General features: G+C 42.7%; 1 protein-coding gene across 1 annotated transcript in view; it reads left to right on the forward strand.

The window, feature by feature from the left end:
• Nucleotides 1-16,618, forward strand: part of LOC311226506 (sentrin-specific protease 7-like) — a 93,127-nt gene extending 76,509 nt beyond the window's left edge. The window contains exons 14-19 of the mRNA XM_084311928.1: nt 4,799-4,995; nt 7,349-7,410; nt 8,076-8,119; nt 8,941-9,009; nt 11,086-11,236; nt 16,323-16,618. Of these exons, the coding sequence (XP_084168054.1) occupies nt 4,799-4,995; nt 7,349-7,410; nt 8,076-8,119; nt 8,941-9,009; nt 11,086-11,236; nt 16,323-16,466 (667 nt within the window). The 3' untranslated portion in view covers nt 16,467-16,618. The remainder of the gene's footprint in view (nt 1-4,798; nt 4,996-7,348; nt 7,411-8,075; nt 8,120-8,940; nt 9,010-11,085; nt 11,237-16,322) is intronic.
• The last annotated feature ends 9,033 nt before the right edge of the window (nt 16,619-25,651 follow it).

Here is a 25,651-nt window from a genome sequence, read left to right on the forward strand (position 1 = left end):
TCAAATCAGGCGGTCGGGTGGCGTAGCGGAGATTGCGCTCGTCACCAATGCAAGACGCTGCTGTCTCGACTCCCGGAGTCAGCATTGCCCTGCGGCTTGGGCCGGCCATCATACTAACTCGTTTGGCTGAGTTAGCGGGAGGGAAGTCGTGGGTGGTAATCTGGCGTTGTGGACAGCGACTCCTACAGGTCAGGTCTGGGCGCCTGCTCAGCGAAAGGCAGGAAGTGGTGAAGGTAGCGTGACCTCCCACGCGTTACGCTTCACCAATGAGAGTCCTCGCTGCCAGGTGAAAAAAGAGTCACTGGCTGTCTCCACATGTGTCGGAGGAAGCATGTGGTGGACATCAGGGTTCCCTTGTACCGACCAGTAGGGGGAACATGCGCACAACGACCAGGTAGCAGAGGGGGGAATTGGCATAAAGACTAAATTGGGATGGGGAGAAAAATAGAAAATCAGGCGGAGAAAAAGAGGATAATAAAATAAAATCACTACTCAAATCTCACCTCTTCACCAATTGTATTAATAACTTCTGCCTGACTTCACTCCTTACCCAATTGTCCCTCTGATTTCCTTCCCCTTAGTTAGTCCCCCTCTTCAGTTAAACGCCTTGGGTTCCTTGAAAGGCGCTATATAAATCTGAGAAATTATGACTTTATTATTACTGTGTCATCCCCTCCCGACTCGTCGTGTCTGCTGCGTGACCCAAAACACTCAGCCTCTCCTGCTGCTTTTCAGCACTTGGATGAAAATATTCGCTCAATGGAGGAGAATGAAATGGTCTTCCAATTCACATACCGGCTCGTTTGTGTTATTAACGTGCTCTCCCTCCTCTCTCATTCGGCTTAAACCCAAAATGTTCCCATGTGAGAAGCTGTGGAATGTGGCTTTGAAACCAAGTCCATTTATTCTTCCAAGCTTTCTGGCTGGAATTGTGCAGTCGTCATGTTATCTCTACACTTCACTTGTTAGCCTGCAGTAACATGTTATCTCTACACTTCACCTGTTAGCCTGGAGTAACATGTTATCACTACACTTCACCTGTTAGCCTGCAGTAACATGTTATCTCTACACTTCACCTGTTAGCCTGGAGTAACATGTTATATCTACACTCCACCTGTTAGCCTGCAGTAACATGTTATCTCTACACTTCACCTGTTAGCCTGGAGTAACATGTTATCTCTACACTTCACCTGTTAGCCTGCAGTAACATGTTATCTCTACACTTCACCTGTTAGCCTGGAGTAACATGTTATATCTACACTCCACCTGTTAGCCTGCAGTAACATGTTATCTCTACACTTCACCTGTTGGCCTGCAGTAACATGTTATCTCTACACTTCACCTGTTAGCCTGCAGTAACATGTTATCTCTACACTCCACCTGTTAGCCTGCAGTAACACGTTATCACTACACTTCACCTGTTAGCCTGGAGTAACATGTTATCTCTACACTTCACCTGTTAGCCTGGAGTAACATGTTATCTCTACACTTCACCTGTTAGCCTGCAGTAACATGTTATCTCTACACTTCACCTGTTAGCCTGCAGTAACATGTTATCTCTACACTTCACCTGTTAGCCTGCAGTAACATGTTATCTCTACACTTCACCTGTTAGCCTGCAGTAACATGTTATCTCTACACTTCACCTGTTAGCCTGCAGTAACATGTTATCTCTACACTTCACCTGGTTCACTGCTGTCCACTGTGTCTGTGGCCAGAGTGACTGCCGCTGAGCCCCGCCTCCCACAGAGAGCAGACTGAGACGAGAGGGACAGACGCAGCGTGATTGGCTAAAATGTTGGTGGCGTTCTATGCAAAACGGAAATATTGATGTCCGCAAATTGATCATGTTCATATATCATACAATAAGTCAAAAAGATTATCGCGACATGCCACCAGTGATGTCATCGGGGCCATTGAATCCTTGTGTTGTGTTAATTACAGCTCAATGACATGATAAGGTAGCAGTCCCTATAAGACAAGGTATTGCTTATTTTATTTTAATGATTATTTTTAGGGGCACGCGGAGACTTAATAGGAGTGATGTCAACTTGATATTTCAGATTCTCTCCCTCCTCTTTAACCCTTTAATCGCCAAGGACGACTTAACACGTCATTCTCCGCCATGCGTAATCTGCCAATGACGTCGTACAGCGTCTTTGAGATCAATATTTCAAAAATCTGTCATGGCAATCATATTTCACCCACGGAGACTTGAGATCTCCTGTAGATCTCCTCTCAACATCTGGTGGCCGATCGGCGAATCGCCAAAACCGGAAGTGACGCGCCGGAAGTGGTGCTCGCCCATATTTCGTCCAGGCACTCGCTATCGTTAGTGGGACTCCATCTTGATACACTGGACATCGATCGGTTGCAAATAACTCGATAAACAACTAGATTTGGACATATATAGGATTATACAACCTGGAAATGGATAGCATATATCAACATCCCATAATAGGGAACTTTCTGCTCCACGCTGATCACCCAACGCTACGAGGAAGCTGCGATGAGTTTCAGCGTGTTTGATTATTATTAAACATACACACTGCTCCGATCAACATATCACCCATACTAAATAAATGATTTAACGTCGGCCACGGACTTATAAACCCCCCCCCCCTCCGGTCACCAGCATCTGACGTCAATCGGTATCAAACTACATTTGATGATCTAATATATGTATTTAGGGCTATAACTCACGTTCTGCAGAATGCTGCAGAAAACGATAAAAACATATTTATACTTTAGACCGTATTTTAGTATGAATATGTGAATGAAAAAGTAGAACGTTGCTACATCCTAAACGATAGATACTTGACGTTGAATGGGCCATAGTAATGTCAATTTAGCAATACAATTTAAAAAGTTATAGCCCTGCAAAGAAGGGGAACATCTCCATAGACAAATAGAGCTGGCAGAGGACGGTATAAGGCCCGACATAAGCGTGGCAGTGAAAGGGTTAATCAATATTATAAGTTATGCATTTTGAGCAGTGCTCTAACACTACCCAGGACCTTAATTCAGGGCTTTAGACAGCGACTACAATGGTCGCAAATGCAACCTTTTTGGGGGGTGGGAGCGTAGTGCACGTTCACATTTAACTGTCAAATTAAATTAATGATTGCAAAAGTGTTTAGAGTTTTTGGACACGTGTGATATTATGTGCAAAATAAATCCGCAATTCTTTTTTTTATTTATTATAATTTTTTGGCAAAGTGTCCCTTTAACCCCTAACTGCTCCCGATGAGCAGGTTGGCACCTTGCATGGGTGAATGTGAGGCATACAGTAAGTTGTAAAGCACTTCGAGTGGTCTGAACACTCGTAAAAGCACTATATAAATGCAGTCCATTTACCATCCCTCAGCTTCTAATAGGTAATGGCTACCAACAAATTCACCTCTCCTCCACCTTTTACCAAGTGGGAATTCTTTTGGCAGTCGGAATTCTTTTGGCAGTCGGAATTCTTGAGGCAACGCTCGAACTCAATGTGTCTCCTAGTGGTAGAGAGGAAGTAATTTTAGGACATTTCTGTGATCACGCTAACCCGTCATTCTGACCAGACGTTAAACCGAGGTGACCGACTGAATTTGTTTGTTCAAGAACCCAGGGGCGTCTTATCGCAAAGAGTAGGGGGCTTCCCAATCTGGTCTCTGACATCAAGGCCACCTAACCATCCCTTCCCCTTAATTAGCTGATCAATCCCTGTATCCTGAGCCTTTGTGTAGTGTGACGTGTGCCTGGTGCCAGTGTATGGCAGCTATTGAGTCTGTGTAGCCCAAGGTTGGGTGCTACACAGTGGTGGTGAAGGAAGCAATTTCCACCCTACATTGTAAAGCGCTTTGACTGTCTAGAAAAGCGCTATATAAATGCAATGATAATTCATCTATTCATTCATCCGCAGACAGCAGTTAATAGAGATTACCGTTACCTTAATTAACCCTGAATGAACCTTATTTATATGTGCTATGGGGACATAGCACATATAAATAGTAGGGAGGGGATACATGCCTGTAACATAAACAATTCATTTTGGACTCGCAAAAAAAAATTTAATATATTTTTTGGAGGAAAGCAATACTTTTATTCCGTACCTTTCTAAAAGTTCTGTATTTTTTTTTTTTTTTAAGGATTACTCTACATATAATGTTATCTATAGCACCTTTAATTATTACATCAATATGTAAACAGAACTATCTTTGCGGACATGTGAGAAAGGTTTCAATTTCACTGTCGTTGAAAACAAGAAGAGCATTAGAGTATTGATAAATGGGGGAAATGACAGATTTTCTTCATTTCTGTTGAGGTGATTATAAAAATGTAATATCTTAACCTAGTGTTTTAATTTACAAAACAGCCCCTTGTGTTGGCTAGAAATAGCAAAATCCCCAGACTAGCTAATAGGGGTTGGAATCATCTGAGGTAATATCACGATATTGCGATATGTTGCAACTTATTACCCTTTTTCATCTGCAAACTATGTCTCCAGTGGAAAACTTTGTTACCATCTGCAATAAAATTATATATACACATTATCTGTTTTATATGTTTTCAGTCTGTTCACCTCATTCCAATAATTCTTATTGCAGTAAAATGTGATTGTCTATGAAAATAAATAATTATACTCTATCCATATAATATTGTTGCGCAAAATATTGCTATATACATGTATTCCTGTATTGACCCCCCCCCCCCCCCCCCCACTCCTACTAGCTAACCCCCTCCAGTGGATATCCTGTTTACAATAGCAATGAAATTGGGAAAATGTTTCATTCCGTTCTTTTCCCTCTTCTCTCAGTGCTCATTGGTATCTTGTGGTCATCTGTTTCGCTGGCCTGGAGGAGGCCCAGGTGGAGGAGTGGCACTGCCCAGCCACCACGGCAGAGGGCAGCGGGGTCAAGAGGAAACTCGAGTCCCAGGTTGACGGGCCTTCCCTGGAGGCCAAGAGACCCAACGGTACTCTGGGGTCCAGCTCTGGCTCGCAGGCCTCGTCAGGTGCGTTTGCCGCACCAGTGAAGTTCTTGGCAGGGCGATTCATTCGTGTGTGCTTGTAATGTGTTCTAGACCATTCTGTAATTGAACATTTGGGACGTTCGCATTATACTACTGTAATTGGAGAGCGGTCCGTGTGTGTGTGTTAGGGCGTTTTCACACCTAGCTCGTTTGGAGCTGTTGTTCCGAAATCTGGAGCGTTTACCCCCTATTTCGGTTCAGTTGGGCATATATGAACACAGCAATCACATTCTGTTGCGGAACAAAACAAGCGGGCCGAGACCACCTAGAGAGGGTGGTCTCGGCTCACTTCCAAACGAACCCGACGCGACTCGAACGCTGTGAGAATGCAATCGATTTAACAAACCGACACAACTCACTTGCCGTACTGTATACGCGCTGCATGATGACGCAACGCACACGCGCCCTGGACTGTTCCATCAGAGGGGGGAGCTTCGGTGGCCAGTGTGAGTGGCTACAGACCACTGCACTTAAATATAAACATTAGTCTACCTGGAGACTCAATGAGGTAATTGTAGATGTCGCCATAAGACGCGTCAGGTCATTTAGTGGGATCATTGTTTCATTATCCTGTTCGGCTGAAAGGACACTGGCCACTGAAGCTCCCCCCCCCTCTGATGGAACAGTCCAGGGCGGGTGTGCGTTGCATCACAATCCGTGGGCAATCTGCGCATGTGCATGGGGGATGCTCTGCTTAAAAACGGGCTTTTTCGCTGCCGAATTAGTTCTGATCGATTAGGAATGGCTTGCGCCGTGTTCAGGAGATTTTGGCGCATACAAGTCTATTTGATCATGTCTCCAGCACCCCCACAGCCGTATCTGCAACCACTTACATCACAGCTCTCATCCACATTCATTCATTTGCTCTCCCCTCCCCGATTTCAATGTAACGCGGAGATTCAGGGTTGGGGGTGGGGGGGGGGGGGGGGGTGGGGCACCCCAAAATCTGACCAATGAGTGACAGTTTGCTCGCGCGTGCGTTTGTTTTGGTCCGCTGTTAACACAGCCGTGTGAACACAAACGAACTAAGGGACAAGTGCAACATTGTATCATTATAGTCCCTGTGTCTCCCTGAATCGGAACAAAGCAAACGCACTACAGGTGTGAAAACGCCCTAAGTTTGTGTGTCCGCTTACTACTCCAATAGCTTCCGTTCAAATCTTTTCAAATTTGCGGTGGAGAGATTCATGACCCCTAGAGGATGAACCATCAGTCCAAATGTAAAATGTTTTATTGTGAATGGGATAACTCCAATAGCTTTCATTCAAATCTTTTCTAATTGACCGTGCACACTCAGGACCCCAAGGGGAAGGAGCCTATTGGTTTTGGTTTGAACCTACGTTCTCCCCCAGTGAAACTCCTCGCTGTCGGATGAAAAGAAGTGGCTGGCGACTCCACACGATGTATCAGAGGAGGCATGTGGTAGTCTACACCCTCCCCAGACCGACAGTAGGGCAGCGCAGTGACCAGAAGGGAATAGAAAGACAAAAAAAAATAAAAGCGATGTAACCTCATACTAATTACCTAGCATTGTGAACATCAGAACGCTCTCCGCTGCACCTACTGCTTGGCCCCACGCTCGCAGGGCCAATATACACACTTACCTCCGTGACCTGTGCAGCCCAGAGGCCGTACGGCTGTGGTGCACAGACCCACCGCTTATGCGCAATATCACCGCGGGTCTACTATCAAAACAACGGACAACTACTGACTTTCCAGTCGAGAACGATTGCCTGAGAGCGAGGCTGACCTGAGGACGGCTGGGGTGAAGGGTCAGAAGTCTCAAGGGGGCAAAGGGGTCAGGGGAGGGTCACGGAGAAAGGGTAGAGAAAACACTTTGCTCTCGTTGTGTTTTACCCCTAATGATCAAATTAAAATGGAACATGCCTCTTTTTTTTTATATCACCGCGAGCGTTCAGCTCCACGGCCTTCTTGGACGGCTCGGAGATCGTTAAAACCCCATTAAAGCTCCCATGTTTCGCGGCCGGAGCGGTGAGAGAGTGTTGTTTGCGCCCAAGAAAGCGAGGGATTAAGGGCTCCTACAACCATAACTTGGACTCTGGCGCAGACTTTTTACGCGAGAGGGGGCTTAAGCCGTAACCCGGTCGCGTCCGGCGTCGGATTGGAACCGTTTGATTTGCCCCGCTGGGCTACTACGCGAGAGCTCTGGTGATTCCTCGGACAGACGCGCCAACGCGATGGAAAGAAACAGAGCGTGCCGATTTGGCCCTTGATGCTGTGGAATATAAAGGTTGGGGGGGGGGGGGGGGGGGGGGGTTGCTGACTCAAACCTTTGCTGCTGATTATGTTATTGTGTTGATATTTCTCCTCCCAGGCAGCGCCGACAGAGCCAGGGGGAAACCTACAGACTTTCCGTCAAGGTCCCACAAGCCGCCGGTAAATATGATTGGCTGTTTTAGATTCAGGGATGTCTGAGACATATGGATGTATAGCCTATCGGGCAAGAGGTCTTTATTTGCCCCGATGAAGACCCTGTCGGGTTGAAATGTTGATGTTTTTAAGTCGGTAAAGTATTGGAAGCTGTAACCCTGTGTGAGAAGATATCCATTTTACTTTAGTCGTCACTTGTACCCTTATTCTGCATGGCCTGTAAACAGGTTGGATGTGCACACAGTTATAGATATAGGGCCGATACCAGTCTAAAGCAGGGTATCGCTGTCGGGAGAATCTCCCCTAAAATCGGACACCCAAAGAGACCATATTAGATCTCTCTCATGGTGGAAAAAAACGTTTTTTTTGGTCAAATGACCCCAAGCTAATGTTATGTGTCTATAGCGTTTAGTAAAAATAGCGGATCGGATGGGTACTCTGTATTGACCGATCTGTGTTGGCAGTCACAGAGTGGTATTGATATATACAATTGTAGATTGTAGATACAAAGTCTGTGCTCAAACGAACCAGCAGTAGGAGAGGTGTTTGTTAAATATGTGTAGAAAACCAAGAGGGATGAAGCATGACCTTTCATTTTTGTTTTGTTATTCTGGAGGCACAACATGGAAATTAACATTCATTGTCTTTTCTTTTTTTGTGTGTTTTTGAAGGAATGTACCCAAGATGGTTGCAAGAGGGAGACCGTTTGTAAGAGGTGAGACCTGCAGACTTGTAGTCCCGACTGATTACACCCACGTACAGTATGCAGCACAAAGGGGTATTGCGTGCGTGCGTGTGTGTCTGCCCATAACCATGCTAGATTTCTTATCCAATTTTGTATTGGTATACAATTTACACATTATTACCACATAAAAATAAAAGAAAATGCTTACAATTAACAAGTTCATTGACTGTTGTATTTCCTTTAATGTGTAGGAAGCTTATCATTAGTCACCGGGCTGTGCTTTGTAACACATTTACTGCAGGCACACTTGATCATGAAACGGGGACAAGGACCAGTGTTTCAGGTTACCTCAGGTCTTTTTGTAATAATTAATTAATTAATTTACATTGGACTGGCATTTCAAATGTTTAGAATATTGAAATTCATTCTGACAGTCCTATTGTAGTGGACCTGCACTGTTGCATCTTTTTCAATTCAGTAAATGATCATGGTCAAAGTGTATGGTGTATATTTTACTAGGGACGACGACTGACGGTGTCTGACTGAGGGACATTTAGTGGAGTTCTAGTCACACTCCACAATATTATAACGAGTGTCCTGAGTCTACTTGGTGTCTCCTAAAGGTTCACGACCGGAGGGCGGGTTGACAGGGTGACGTGTGTTGTAGTGTGTGCTGTACTGTGTGCTGTGTTGTGTGTGTGCTGTAGTGTGTGTGGGTGTAGTGTGTGTGCTGCAGTGTGTGTGCTGTAGTGTGTGTGTGTGTGTAGTGTGGGTGTTGTATTCTGCACTGGTGTTTTCTTATTGCCTTTGGAATCTCACTTGATAATCTTCTCTCCCTTTTGCCTGTGTAGGCCTTGTATTCTGGTGATGGATTCACTGAAGCTGTCCTACCATAATCATGTTTGCAAGCTTTTACGGGAGTGAGTCCTTTTTTTTACGCTCATCATTGTAAATACGTGTTTGTGTTTTTATTAGGGCTGTCAATCAATAGACATATATATATATATTTTTTAAACCTGTTGCGCGATTTGCTTGTGTTAACCATGTTAGCACATTATTCAAATAAATAGGTTGCAAAATGCATCTGTAGGGGCTGCGGTCATAAAGAAATGCATTAGAAAAGGGTTAGGGAAAGTAATCATAAGTACCTACAGTATTGCTCACATGAGTCCTCAATAACGTCTATTGGTGATCCATCTCTGTTAACATTACTGCTTCCAAGCATAGCGTAGCTCGACCTGTGTAACCTTACTTAGTAAGACCGTCCATCATGGCATCCTTTATACAACTTGGTTTAATCCAAAAGTAAGTTCGGAGACTTTGTATTATAAAATACGGCATCGAGGGAATGTCTGCTCACGGATTATTCTCCTGGTTTGCATGTCGGAGTGATTCAGGAACGTAAACGCATCAGCCGTCCACTGTGGGAGGTGGTTAGGGTCAAAAAGGGTAATGCAATTTTTCCTTTTTGGACCATGTCAGTCTTTTTGACGTGTGGGTTCCAAGTCATTCTTGCCTTGATACAAAAATGTTGCTGGTCTTTTTTTCTGTTACTCAAAATGTGGTCGTTATTTTCTCCCATATAGACCTGTTTGCCACCGACCTCATTAATATGCGCACACAGACCAGAGGCAGAGAGGAATGTAAATCCTGGTCAGAACAACAGGGCAGACTACAAAATATTTGCATTTGTTAGCCATGCTAGCGATCTAAACAATCAATCCATGCCAAAGCTAGATATGTAAAAGGTGAAAGACACTCACAGCCATGCTGGTTTGGCAAAATGACATCCAACCGTTTTCATTTGAAACAACTTTTAGTCAGGGGAGTGCCATGGTTTCTCCGTAGAGCCCCGTTGTACTTCTTTCGGCGTAGCAGCTCGCGCAGGTCCGGGGTAACTTAGTCACGTGACTCAGTTGGTATTTCTGATTGGCTCGAACACGGCATGTTTGTAAACAGCGAACAGGTCTACTCTATACCACTGCCATTGGCTTCAAGTACCGTATATCTGAAAATGTGTGAGCAACTTTTCAGGGGAAAAACTAAAACTTTGCAGGAAAATGAATGAACCTCAGGCACTTTAGTCAGATGTGGTGGCTTTCAGGGGTTGATGTGATGTGACACCTTTTCAGATACAATGGAGGCCTATGGCAGTGGTCAATCGGCAGAAAATAACTACCAAACTTTTCAGTAATGGTAAAAGGTTATGAAAAAGAACGTCACTTTGGATGTTTTTATCGCAACAAGAATGACTGATATGGTTTGTATATTGATCGCCCTAAATTTTATATTTGTTTATAGGTTAATTTGTTTGTGTATACGGTATATAAACACTCTTTCAAATTAGGGATATGTAAATCTATATGAATATTGAGATCCAAGATTTATAAGCATAATTCAGTGGACTAATAACTCCTAAGGTTGTTTCTTTTGTAAGATTGTATAAGGCATTGAATCAACATTGAATCTTTGTCTAAAGAAGTGAAAATACAAATTAAAGTCCAAATAAAGGTTTATATGTCACATAAACATTATACATGCTTCCTCTACACACCCCTCCTCGAGTGTGCATGAAAAAGACAACTCTTAATAAACACGATAAAACAATAAAACTCTGTAATAAAAAAAAAAGTATTTAAACGAACACGCCAACATTTTGGGGAAATTAGCTTACCGTCTTCTCCAGAGAGAGACAAGAAGATAGATACCTGTTTCCTCTCTGTACGTTCAGTAGAAAGCTATCTGGCTGCATGTTAGCCTAGCTTAGCACAATGAATGGAAGCGGACAGTGCCGGTTAGCCTAGGCATTGTCCAACTAACACCTCTCCCGAAGGCTAACCGGCACTGTCCGCTTCCAAACGGGTATCTATCTTATTGTCTCTCTCTGGAGAAGACTGTAAGCTAATTTCCCAAAACGTTGGCGTGTTCCTTTAATAAATTACACCCCTCATCCAAAACGAACCGTCCCTTGGCTTCCTCCTCCTCTTCATCCCCAGTTATCTTCACGTGGAGTGGGAGGTGCGCAGGGGAACTCCTCGACTCTTCACTAACGCAAACATGCGGAGCTCCAACTGCAAGGTCTCCCTGCAGGACAACAGCAGCGACTGCGGCCTCTACCTGCTGCAGTACGTGGAGAGTTTCCTGTTGGTAAGTACCTCCAACCATAGAGATGTATAGAGAGAGTTTCCTGTTGGTAAGTACCTCCAACCATAGAGATGTATAGAGAGAGTTTCCTGTTGGTAAGTACCTCCAACCATAGAGATGTATAGAGAGAGTTTCCTGTTGGTAAGTACCTCCAACCATAGAGAGGTATAGAGAGAGTATCCTGTTGGTAAGTACCTCCAACCATAGAGATGTATAGAGAGAGTTTCCTGTTGGTAAGTACCTCCAACCATAGAAATGTATAGAGAGAGTTTCCTGTTGGTAAGTACCTCCAACCATAGAGAGGTATAGAGAGAGTTTCCTGTTGGTAAGTACCTCCAACCATAGAGATGTATAGAGAGAGTTTCCTGTTGGTAAGTACCTCCAACCATAGAGATGTATAGAGAGAGTTTCCTGTTGGTAAGTACCTCCAACCATAGAAATGTATAGAGAGAGTTTCCTGTTGGTAAGTACCTCCAACCATAGAGATGTATAGAGAGAGTTTCCTGTTGGTAAGTACCTCCAACCATAGAGATGTATAGAGAGAGTTTCCTGTTGGTAAGTACCTCCAACCATAGAGATGTATAGAGAGAGTTTCCTGTTGGTAAGTACCTCCAACCATAGAGATGTATAGAGAGAGTTTCCTGTTGGTAAGTACCTCCAACCATAGAAATGTATAGAGATAGTTTCCTGTTGGTAAGTACCTCCAACCATAGAGATGTATAGAGTGAGCGCTTGTGGAGAAACCTGTTCCTTCCTTACAAATCAAATCAAATGTATTTGTAAGGCCCGACAACACACGTTAATGTCCCCATGGGCCGGACGCGTATTCTTTAACACTTTGAGTGCCAACGACGAGATTTCTCGTTAGTTCATGCCAACCGTTCAGTGCCAACGACGAGAGATCTCTTTGATTTCCATTCATTTTTCATCAATCTAGCCTCACGTTACCAGTGGGGATCTGTCTGAACTCGAACAGGGAAAATACCGGCCCCTATCGTCTCTCCGGATGGTACTGCACCCCTTTGGATTGGATTGAATGAAACGCATGGAGAAAAAAAAGTCCTGCTTCCACATTTTACTTGTCAGGCATGTAACCGGAGGCGATCGAAGTCATCGCCGACCACCAGAACAGCGGAGAATGTGTGTTTCCAGTACCCAGCGTTGGATCAATAAACGCGATCGATATTTCGAATGGCGATCAGGAATTGGAATAATCTTTTTGGAGAACATCTGATCTGAGGTAAGGAATCTATTTTACCAGTCTTGGGATAATCAGAGCTGTTTTCACCTATATATCAACGTGTCCCATATGTGTGTGTGTGGCAGTGAGTGTGCTGATCAGGAAATAAGATAATCGATTTTTCAGCCCGTTTCTATAGCATGCATAAGTACACATACTATCGATAATCTAGCGTTTATTTGAAAACGATTCATAAATAGGCTGAAAAATGACGACGTGTTTTGTGTATTCCAGTGTATTCCAGTAAAGGGCGTTTATCACAGAATCTTCAGAAATGTTCTGAAACTTAAACTTTCAAAAACTAGCGTTTTTCAAAATGGTATAAAACGGAAATGAACCGATTAAAAAAAAACAATCTGTTTCGACAATGTTGACTGCAAACAAGTCATTGATAAGCGACGGCCATATTAGACACATAATTTAAGATATAGTTTATGCGTTCGCAAATATGAGAGCTCTGTCATTGAAGTGGGTGGTGGCACGCAACGGGGTTCCGGGGCACCGGACCCGTGGCACTCAAAAGTGTTAAACAAGTCGAGAAGAAACATCACAATAAATCAAGAACAAAACAAAAACACCATGAAATCCAAAATAAAATGTCAAATAAATAAATGCAACACTCCCAGACATACCCCACACGCAGGTAAGGAAAAACTCACAAAAAACCTAGCCATAGGAAAAAAGCACCACAGGCAATGTGGAGGGGAGACACCTTAGAAGGGCCGTTTAAGGGGGGGGATCTCCCTTCTTAGATGTCGGTGATAGTAGTGTTGCTATAAAAACAGGCGAAACAGTTGGTAAGTATGCACATATACGTGTAATGAAACACCATTATACCATTTGAGTCAGACAAGCTTCTGCTAGTGTGCCTGCTGCCGCCAATTAGAGGCTCTGATGTATTGTGTAATGAGGCTAGTGATCCACGTCACTCTGATGTATTCTGTAATGAGGCTAGTGATCCCCGTCACTCTGATGTATTCTGTAATGAGGCTAGTGATCCCCGTCACTCTGATGTATTCTGTAATGAGGCTAGTGATCCCCGTCACTCTGATGTATTCTGTAATGAGGCTAGTGATCCCCGTCACTCTGATGTATTCTGTAATGAGGCTAGTGATCCCCGTCACTCTGATGTATTCTGTAATGAGGCTAGTGATCCCCGTCACTCTGATGTATTCTGTAATGAGGCTAGTGATCCACGTCACTCTGATGTATTCTGTAATGAGGCTAGTGATCCCCGTCACTCTGATGTATTCTGTAATGAGGCTAGTGATCCCCGTCACTCTGATGTATTCTGTAATGAGGCTAGTGATCCCCGTCACTCTGATGTATTCTGTAATGAGGCTAGTGATCCCCGTCACTCGGATGTATTCTGTAATGAGGCTAGTGATCCCCGTCACTCTGATGTATTCTGTAATGAGGCTAGTGATCCACGTCACTCTGATGTATTCTGTAATGAGGCTAGTGATCCCCGTCACTCTGATGTATTCTGTAATGAGGCTAGTGATCCCCGTCACTCTGATGTATTCTGTAATGAGGCTAGTGATCCACGTCACTCTGATGTATTCTGTAATGAGGCTAGTGATCCCCGTCACTCTGATGTATTCTGTAATGAGGCTAGTGATCCCCGTCACTCTGATGTATTCTGTAATGAGGCTAGTGATCCCCGTCACTCAGATGTATTCTGTAATGAGGCTAGTGATCCCCGTCACTCGGATGTATTCTGTAATGAGGCTAGTGATCCCCGTCACTCGTTCCACTGAGTGGCAGCAATGCGGAAAGTTCAGTGTTCCAACCACCTCTGAATCTCAAATGAGGAAGAAAACAAGTGGAGTTTTCTGCACGTGCGCAGTAGCAGTGGGAACGATCTGGCTGCACTGTGTAACGGAACGTAGACCAATCTCAGTCACTCTCTTTGTCTGGGAACGCCCAAAACCAAATTCGGTCATGCCCTATTTTGCGCGACATCCACGTTTTTTTTTACTGTCAGCGTTTGGGAATTTCATGTCGACAGGTAGGTGAAGTGAAATTAGTATTCATCTATATTTAGTCATCTAAAGACTATTAGATATGAACGTATGTACCAGTAAAAAGTGGGAATCTCTAGAATGTGTTTTGAGCGACGGTCTAATCAACTTGACGTTATACACAACACTTTCTGTTGTCAGTAGATGGCAGCATTGGTTTAAAAGGTGAAAATGTTATGACTACAAAATTACTACAAATCCCAAGACCTTTATCACCTAGTTGTTCACAGGTTAGCACCGGATTAGGAAAACGTGATCTCAACACAGGAGCGTTAAACTATTAATGCGACCTGCATATAGTGACCGAGAATGGTCACCTAATTATCTTAACACCAGTGCATCATTAGCATTATGTTTGTTGTCTAAAGGGGAACATAAATGGTACAATAAGATTTTAATGTTATCCGCATATAAAGGACAAATAAAACATTGTTAACACTTTGATCGCCATGGGTTAAATTCATAATTTACCATCCCTCGCCAGCTCTATTAGTCTATGGAGAAGTTCCCCTTCTTTGCAGGGCTATAACTTTTTTAATTCTATTGCTAAATTGCCATTATTATGGCCCATTCAATATCCTATATGTATTGTTCAGGGTGTAGCAACGTTAAACTTTTTCATTCACATATTCATACTAAAATATGGTCTAAAGTATAAGTATGTTTTTATCGTTTTCTGCAGCTTTCTCCAGAACTTGATTTATAGCTCCAAATGCATTATATTGATGATGAAATACAGTTTGATAGCAATCGGCGCAAGATAAAAAATGTCAACTGGACGTGGTTCTAGAAGTTACTACGTGTCATCTGATGATGACCGGATGGGCGGGGGATCGTTTATAATTCCGTGGGCAGCGTTAGATGATTCATCCAGAGTGGGTCATATGTTCATCATAGCAGTTTATATGGAACACGTTAGAATATAACGCTGAATCTTACCGTGGCTTCCTCGCGCCGCTGGCAGATGAGCGTGGAACAGAATTTTTTCTATTATGGGATGGAGAAATGCCCGATCCATTTCCAGGTTGTATAATAGTATATACGTCCAAATCATGTTGTTTTTTCGAGTTATTTGCACCGATTGATGTTCACTGTGTCAAGACGGAGTCTCTCTAACGATAGCGAGTGCCCGGACCACATATGGATGAGCACTTCCGGTTCAAAGGCTTATTTCCGGTTGGCGATCTGCCGATCGGCCACCAGATGGCGCTCTTGAACCGCTAGAGAGTTGAGTGGAGCTTTGCAGTGTGTCTCAGGGCTCCGGAGGGGAAATATGATTTCGGTCACAGATTTTTGAAATATTGACATCAAAGACGAGTTACGGCGTCTTCGGCAGAATGAGCATGGCTAGGAATGACGTCTTAACTCGTCATCGGCGATCATAGTGTTAATTTGTAAGAAACCTCAATGAAAACGGCGCAGGGTAAGTTATATTCGCTATTGTTATGAAAATGTGATAGAATCCTATAAAAATGTGGACGCATTTGGTCACCGTGACGTTAAATAGGAAGTGCTCACTCCACCTTTAATCATTTTGATCCAACCTCATCAAAGGAACTGTTAACTTTGATAAGAAGCTTATCTGACTTGTCACAAACTATGACAAATCAGATCATTTATTCCAAATCTTTAGCATGGTTATGTTAGTGGAATTTAATGTGGCTCATTTGCATGTTTCTTTTGTATTTTTTATGTAACTAATGCTGTTGTCAAACGGTTAGGAAGCTGCGAATATGATATATATATGAATATATACTTCAACCTATGGGATAAATCAACCAATGCCCTCATTTTAAGCTTTCCGATCGTTTTCTTTTCTTCACAGAACCCAGTGGTGCACTTTGACCTCCCGTTACAACTCGACCACTGGTTTCCACGGCAGCAGGTGTGGCGGAAGAGGGAGGAGATCAGGAGGCTTGTTATGCAGATGCACAAAAGCCAACAGAACAGTGAGGACGCCAGTAGGTAGCCTTTGTTGGCGCCGCAAGGCCCAATTTCCCAAGTGGTCAACCACGCACTACTACCCTGACACTGTGAATGTGAACTTTTATACAATTATGTCAGTACTGGAGTATTTATGTTATTTTTTTATCATGCGCTTTAACACGGTAGCACACAATGTTTGCCTCTAATTCTATGATGACAATGTTGGCTTGAATAAAGTTTGATTGGAAGATGTATTTTTTTGTAATGTGCTTTTTTTTGTGTGCATTAGATGTGTTTCACCATATTCTAATAAGGGTCTGCCCTGTTGGCTTCATATCACCACGGCAACCCTGTTACTCAGTTGTTGTTCTTGTCATGTGTGTCAAAACATTTGGTTTTGTTCAGTTGAATAATTTACCATAAGTGCTCGATCGTTCGCAGCTGCAAACAATAGTGGCGCCGCTACAAACAAGTGGAAATGTTGCCAGCTTTGCTTTTTAGTCTCTCCACATATTGTACATTAAATTCTCCCATTGCAAACACTGCAAAAAGCTTACAAAATACAAAATGACCACTTTAAACATGATAATTGGAGCAAATCCCATACAAATCATCTGGTTTTCTCCAAGGATATTTAATCTGTTCCTCACGATTTTCTTTACCGAATTCAATGTTACCTGCATGTGAACATACTGTGTTGTCAACCAAAACAATAGCAGGTCTTTATTAGGACATAAAAAAAAAGTGCTTGGCCTATTCGGCTGCTTCTGTTCCATACATTTGATTATACACATTTTAATTATGAATTACATATTTATTTTGAATAGGTGAAACATTTAAAATACATGAAAATAAAAAATTATAAAAAGCAACAACAAACTATAATAGTTAAAACAAATAAACAACATTAACTTAACATGTTCAAAAAGGAGTAGAAAGAAGTATAAACGTATTTAATCCTACCCCTTCTCTACTACTAAGTGATTGTGAATATACCTTTATATAACTGTCTTTCTAAGTCACAACACAATACATATGTACCTACATACACACAGACATATCTACACTTAAATGCACTATTATTTACACATTTAAATATACTATGTACCCACTTGACGAGACAGTGATTGGGTCTGCCCTGTTTTTACGAGGCCATGGGATTTCCTCATGAACACCCTATTTAAAGCCACACTACAAAACAGTCTTTTAGTGTAAAAGAAAAACCTTGAGAATAATGTCTGCGTTATAGCCCGTTTTGTTTCCCCTCGTCTCCCCCCCCCCCCCCCCCCCCATATAAGCCACATATGCAATTGATTGGTTTGCAGTCTGCAGTTTGCAGCCTTAGTTAAAAGTATGCAGTTAATTGGGCTTTTGACTTGCAAGAATTAGTGTTTTTGGGTAATTGCAGGCTTTGGCTCAGCAGGGCAGCCTGTTCCATAGCTGTGCTTCAGCATATGGGGCCTTTGGCAGGGCTTTGTTGAGGCTTTCCCACTTGCACACACTGGGGGAAAATAAGCATTAGAGTTTGTGTCCACATCGTATCTTGTTTATGGTAGAAATGTGCTTTTGTTGAGGCTTTCCCACTTGCACACGCTGGGGGAAAAGAAGCATTCGAGTTTGTGTCCACATCGTATCTTGTTTATGGTAGAAATGTGCTGGCAGGGCGCAGGGAAGTTAAAGGGCTCAAATCAACATAATCAAATACAAAGGACGACAGGACATAGGCCAACTCCTGACAACCCCATGAAACAACAAGAGGCACAATAAGTTCACCCCTATGCAAAACAGTCTAGGCCGGGCCAGAAAAAAACTATTTTTATTTATTGTCTTTAGTTCTTCAAGTTTAAACGGTGCATAGTGCAAGCATGAGAAATAAAATGTAAGATAAAATAAATATAATGAAATGATTCAAATTAAATTAACAAACATACCAGAAGAAAAACTCTTTCTATAAAACAGGTCAATTATACAACATTTTAAACAATACAAAAAAAAATAAAGAATTAATCTATTTTGAGGATTTGACTGTAGGTTGGGTTTGTTTCACAGGAAAACAGAGATGCACCAAGAACAACAGCAGAGCCTTTTTGAAAAGTTCAGAAAGTTTCAACTTGGAGAGAGCGTGGAGCAGCAGCACAAAAAAGGCAGTTTTCTTTTAGAAACAAGGATATAAGATGTGAAGCAACATTTGCATAGAGTGAACTGACACTTCAGCGGTAGTTTCAGAGCCTTACTAATTCACTTGCCCCCTACTCAGATTTCCCTGCCAGTCCAGGGAGTTAAACCGGCAACCTCCCGGTCACAACACCTGTTGGCAGATGGATTGTTTTTCATTTTGTCATGTCATGAATGAATGTGTGAACTATGGTATTGCAAAAGTAGTAGGCGATTCACGGACTTCTAACGAGAGGCGGGGTAACTGCCCTGCTGATTGCTAATTACCAGGATATGCTGATTACTATTATTTTTCTCTGCAAGGTTGGGATTGATTTGTTTTCTATTAAACATTTAAACAGAAATTGCAGTTTACTCTCCTATGATGGAACATTCATTCTCATTTATACTTGTCATAGGTTGGATAATGCAATCTTTCCATGCCACGATGCTTGAGGGTCAAGGTGTTAAGGGTCAGAATGAAGCAGGGAAATCCATACTGCTTAACGCCCTTAAGCCGGGGGATGGACCATACCATTACTGTATTGGCTTAGGGGAGATCAGGACGACTGAAATCATTGTGAGGCCCGTCGAGATGGTCAACAAGTAGTTTACAGATTGCAGCCATTTGAACGTGGCATGTTACTTGAGAGCTGGACAGAATAAATGGTAAATGGCTGCATTTATATAGCGCTTTTATTCAAAGCGCTGTACAATTTGTTCCTCACATTTTACCCATTCACTTACACATTCACACACCGATGGCAACCATGCAAGGTGCCAACCTCCTCATCGGGAGCACTTAGGGGTTAAGTGTCTTGCTCAAGGACACTTCCACACGCTGCCCCGGAGGAGCGGGAATCGAACCGGGAACCTCCGGATTACTAGACGACTGCTCTACCACCTGATCCACTGCCGCCCCAGACATGCTTGAATATGGTTTCAAACATTAAACGTGCGATTGTGATTTCTATTTTGCAGACATTTTAAATGGCACTCGGCTTCTGTTTGACCCAGATCTTGCTTTACTTGGACTGCTGCTAAAGCAGTTACAGAGGGATAACTACTGCTGTTGGTACAACCAATATGGATATGAATCTGCTTTCTGGATTAATCATAGGGCCAAAATATGTCTAAATATGAGTTTATATGACCAGCTCCAGTGGAGCCGTTTGGGGCTAAGTGCCTAATTTTGTTGTCCGATCGGACCAAGCTAAGAATCCCCGAGGTAACCAGGTTACTGCCGAGGTAAGGCGAGGGCTTTGTTTTGTTATTGTATTTTCTCCAGGTGGCGGGGTTGGGGGTCTGGGGGTCAAGGGATCAGGGGTCGGCGTTTAAAGGAGACAGTCCACTCTCGCCAACTCAGAGCCAGGTCAGCATATGGATAGAATCTGTTATGTGAAGAGGATTACTATCCTGCAATACCCACCCTCCTCTCCCTCTGTGTCTCTCTCTCTATCTCTCTCTGTCTCTCTCTCACACTGAATTATAGGACGTCTGGTGGAATGTGTAGGCTGGTAGGGTAATCTCAAGGATATTAGAGGCCTGCCCCCCCACAGAGAATGAAGGCGCTTAAATGTCATTACCAGTATAAGAATAGATACTATGCTCAATTCAGGGCAGGAGGACTGCAATATTCCAAATAGACACTGCTGCCACAAAGGCCGGTTAACCTTTTGTGTGTGTGTGTTCGTGCGTGCACACCCATGCACATTTAATGATGAGCCTCCCTAGAAATGTTTTTGCAAAAAAAATGGAAAGATGGATTAATACGGCAAGAGCGGGGCATTTATTGTAGACGTTTAAAAACGTATGATGCAATATTAATATATTCTTTCAAAGCAAACTCTTCGGACTGAACGGTAGCGACAAGCCAACCTGGCTTCTCGCCCAGAGCGTAACAAAAGGCTAGCGGCCATGGAGTCCTGTCCAAATGGACCTCTGTTACTGTAAGTGTTTTTGCCATTCAGCTTTGGCAAAGGGATATCATAAAGTCTGGTTCCAAGTGACTCTGTACATCCAATCGGTCTTAAAAAAAATCTATTATACAGTTTTATTACATAACGAAAATATGATTATTGAGAAATGGATATCTTTTTTCTCCCTTATCATAAATGGTAAATGGTGCATTTATATAGTGCTTTTATCCAAAGCACTTTACAATTTGTTCCTCAATTGATGGCAGAGGCAACCATGCAAGGGGCCAACCTGCTCATCGGTAGCAATTAGGGGTTAAGTGTCTTGCTCAAGGACACTTCGACACGCTGCCCAGGAGGAGCAGGAATCGAACCTGGAACCTCTGGATTACCAGACGCCTGCTCTACCTCAAATTGTAAGGCATTCTGAGTCTGCTGGTCAAATGTGTGGGGTCAAAACAAAAAACTAAATTAACAGCAAAAAGAGCAAGAGTCTCTCTGGTTCATCAAGGCAAGGATCGGCGATGATGAGGTATAGTATTATGACCCAGGGGGCATAAGATTGGCTGAGCTGCCAACGTGTCAGATTAGACCGATTTAGGGCTTTTGACAAAGATGTCCTTTATCCCCCGTCTGTCTCTCAGTAATCTTTAAATACTGGACATGTCAAATTGCTGCTACAGATCCCGGCATATTTAGGGAATTGCCTTGAGGTCGCGTATACAGAATTATAATTACACTCTACTGTTACAACAGGGTGGATTTTAATTTGTCGATCAATAGTGTACATTGCCGGCAATGTACATTGAATTGAATTCTGACAGATCTGCAATTCCTGCAAGAATTAAAAGTAATTTTCGAAATTGTGAACGATTGAATGATGAATGATGTCAAGAAAGCAATCACCTTAATTGACTGAATTAATTGTACTTGACATAATCAAATTACTTCCATCATACCAAATTCGGAGAAATCCGCTCATCTATGCAACAATGAAACCTATTAAAGTGCACCGCCTCAAAATAGCCCCATTAGCTCATCGGTGTGGTGAGCAGATCTTTGACTGAGGCTACCATTGTTCACATCCATAAGGACGGTAGCATTATCCTTTCAACTTGGCCGGAGGCCTAGAACGGAGAGACCGGTCCGCTAATCACATTATCCAATAAAAGATATCTGCCATTGTTGATTCACTCGTACATCAATGTCATCCAATAATGGTGCTGGGACAGCTAAACGCTTGGCAGGAGAAGGCCTGTCTACAGCCAAGTCAAAGAAAAGCTGCAGATCAATTCATTACAGACGACTGACTGGGTACAAGAACAGATCGAGGGCGTTACGCTAATTATAAAACAATAATATTACGAACTGAGACGGGGACAGTGGGCTCGTAAACATCTAAAAAAGAAAAGAAGGCATTAATTGCACGTGTCTTGAAGCCATCGCTCAACGGTAAACAATTCATCTGACGGAGCAAAGTAAAAGGCAACTTAAGATTGTCGTGATGCAGATTCCAATTGCTTACTACTTTTGCAAGGTGCAGAGGGAGATTGTAATATCTAACTGCAATGGTCATTCAGTTGTTTAGAGTAGGGATGTCCGATATTATCGGCCTATATCGGCATTAAAATGTGATATCGGAAAATATCTATCGGTTTTCAAAAAATCTTTATTTTTTTTTTACATTTTTTACACCGTATTTTTTTTCATTGTCAAAAGTATGCATAATGTTGTGTTAATTCCACAACAAGATATATGTAATGTTAATTACCTGAAATTATATCGGTATCGGAAATTAAGAGTTGGACAATATCGGTATATCGGTATCTGTAAAAAAGCCAATATCGAGCATCCCTAGTTTAGAGTATACAGGTTCAGAGCATTTCTGAGTGCTAAAATGAATACACATTTTGCAGAGCTGCAGTATAGGTGCTTTGAGGTTTCACTGAATTAGTGAAAATGACAAAAGCTGGCTTTTCTGTAAGAGAGAGTTAGTTTAACAGATGATAGGGGGTAAGGGCAGGGCAGCCCGCTCCCCCCTCTGAACTTTTCATTGTAAACGTGACCTTCCGAGATGTCCAGATAATCCCCGGTCGATCAGACTGCTCATGGGACCACCTGGCTGATTATTGGCTAAGTCTAATGACTGGTGCGTCGGGAGTGACCGATATCTAGACCAGATCACACGCCAAACGGCACGCACTCAAAGTGAACCCACTTGTGTAGAGCCAGTCCAGTCGCTGGAGGAATCTTTAATATTGTCCAATTCACTGTATTTATCTTCTACTGGAAGCCGTTGGGATTATTTAATTTTTTTTATAAAATTTTGCATTCTTGTTGATATTAGTTGTGCGATCTCACACATGAAATAAACATGTAGAACTGAAGATTCTAATGTCACAATGGTTATTGACAATCCAATTCTATTGTGTGGTCAAATTCATTCAAAGACATGATTCTGAAAACATTCCAAAAGACCATTCCACCTGAAAGCGTTATGGTATGTGGAAAAAAATAATAATCATCAGTTATTAAGTCTGAGACACATTTGGTGAGCACCCGTATAGCCAATTGCACAGTTAAAATGCTCTATTGACAAGGAGACAAAGATTATCCTATTTATTTTTGGAAACTTCATCGAATGTACTCCTCTAATCATATGTATCGTAAACAAGGACGCCTATTGGGATGTTGGATCCTGGAGTGAAAAACTGTATGATTTGATGTTCTGTGCCTTTACTTTGTCTGTTTTGCTGCTGTCTATTTTATACTTACACAAAATTGGCATAAAATGAGCACAAAATGTACAAAAAAGTGCAGACATAAAACATTTATGTTGGTACTTTTTTGTAAATTCTTTGCACATTCTATGCCAATTTTGTATGCCTGTCATTTTTACTACTGTGACACACTTTAAGCTGTAATTCCTGTTGTATGAAAGGTGCTATACAAAGTGTATTATTACTCACTCCTTTATCCCAGCCCCGATAAGAACCAGAGGCTGGGTCTCTGAGTCCAAATAACCTTTAGGCCAGACAGGCTTACTGGAAGTGATGGTGCAGTACGGTAATCGCAGCCTTGTTGTTGCATGACCACAACAGACGGATGAGCAGTCGTATTGCCAACCCTGTGTGATATTGATGGAGTGTGAGAGAGTGAGTCTAAATGAGTTTCAACAGAGGCACAAGACGAGCTCATTGACTTTTACTTGTCTACTTAAAGGAACATTTTGGGAAATTAGCTTACCGTCTTCTACAGAGAGAGACAAGAAGATAGATACCTGGGGGTCCGGTGGGGGGGGGGGGGGGGGGGGGAACGAGCAAGAGCATTTATGTGTTGTATTGTATTGTAATTAATCTGTGTATATCTTTAACCTTTAATCTACATCTATTTTAAAAACCGGGCTATCATGATTGTTAGTATTATGTCGGTAATAGCCCTATGATTTATAGTGGATTTCTACTGTAAATGTTTGTATGTCATGTCAAAAAAAATAAAAATAAAAAATGTGTTTACAAAAAAAAAGAAGATAGATACCAGTTTCCTCTCTGTGCATTCAGTAGAAATCTATCTGGCTGCATGTTGGCCTAGACATGGCCAGTTAGCCTTCAGGAGAAGTGTTAGTTGGACAATGCCTAGGCAGCTAGGCTAACCGGTCATGTCCGCTTCCATTCATTGTGCTAAGCTAGCTAGGCTAACATGCAGCCAGATAGCTTTCTACTGAACGCACAGAGAGGAAACTGGTATCTATCTTCGGTAGGTAAGACGGTAAGATAATTTCCCAAAATGTTGGCGTGTTCCTTTAAGCGGAAGACACTAGGGTTGGGATAAATTCGCTTTAAATCCAATCACATTTGAACAGAGGATGCCGTTTGATAATGGAATTTCCGTTCTCGTTTGCCTTATAATAACTTTATTTGTTTATTTGCCTCGTCAACAGGTTGGACAATATTTGATTTTGAAAGCAAACCCCCCCCCCCCCTGCCGGATTTATTTTTAATTGAAAGTGAATTTATCCCAACCAATGAATCAATGAATCAATTCTTTAGTCAACTTCTGTAGGTTTGTTTTGCTCTGTAACTGGGTCTAGCCAATAGTATCACTTACTGCTGCGCATCATGGGATAAAAGTCAATCCAAGCTGAGGTTCAGCACATATGACATGATTCGAATTTAGCACGCTATTTTAACTCTGTTATCCCGCACACACGAATCAATCAAACCGTATTACACGCAACCGTAGTAATTATCTCGTTAATGATTCAAATTATTCGGTCAATTGTGTCCACGTGATTTCCCCCTGAGCCACAGAGTTCACTATCGCATCAGAGGAGGCTCCAGGCCTCAGCCCGCGGCCCTCACTGTCCACCGCGGGAGGCTTAGCAAATAGGATTAAACTGGAGAAGAAGAAAAAAAAATCTCCCCTGCAAAGTCCCATCTGCTCACCTGTCAGAGGAGGCTCTGCGACCGCACTCCACTTGCATCCAAGGGGGGGTGGACCGGCCCCGAGAGGGAACATTTGGGGGGGGACATCCGTGATTTTCTACGGCATGCAGTCGAGTGAATGGACTACGTTTGGAGGCCACCCGTCGATGACCTGAAGGGGATACAGAGGAATTAGATCTAGCGCAGAGTCGGGAGCTTGGGTTGCGCCTTAAAAAATGCGGGACGTCTCCAGGAGTTTTGCCCTGTGGGCTATCGGGGTGATCGTCCTGGCGGGATATTTTCACAAAACGACAGGTAATGCAGGCCCACAGTGTTATATTGTACAATGACAAGTATTGCATTGAGTTGCATCCTTGTACATCGTAGCCGTGTTCATTCAGTACTTTTTGAATGTTGCTTTTATTTGACTTTTCCATGTCTTGTGTTTTGACTTTTACAGATGCCACCTATGGTTTAATAGCTGAAGGCTTGACAGTGAAACAAGTGGATCCTCAGAGCCCCACTGGGGATTCGGGCCAGCTGGCCATATATAAAGAGCTACAGACAGTAGGCCACAACGCGTCCGATGAAGGGAGAGGTGTTTTATCTCGAACCAAAAGGAATATTCTCTTCCCCAACGGAGTCAAACTCTGTCAACAGGAGACGTTTGACCAAACGATATCCAACCACCTCGCCTACTTCCACCTGCGAGGTATGTCGCTCGATTGAATGCT

The sequence above is a fragment of the Notolepis coatsorum genome (genome assembly GCF_963971535.1).
Source record: "Notolepis coatsorum genome assembly, chromosome: 1".
In the NCBI taxonomy this organism is placed as follows: Eukaryota; Metazoa; Chordata; class Actinopteri; order Aulopiformes; family Paralepididae; genus Notolepis; species Notolepis coatsorum.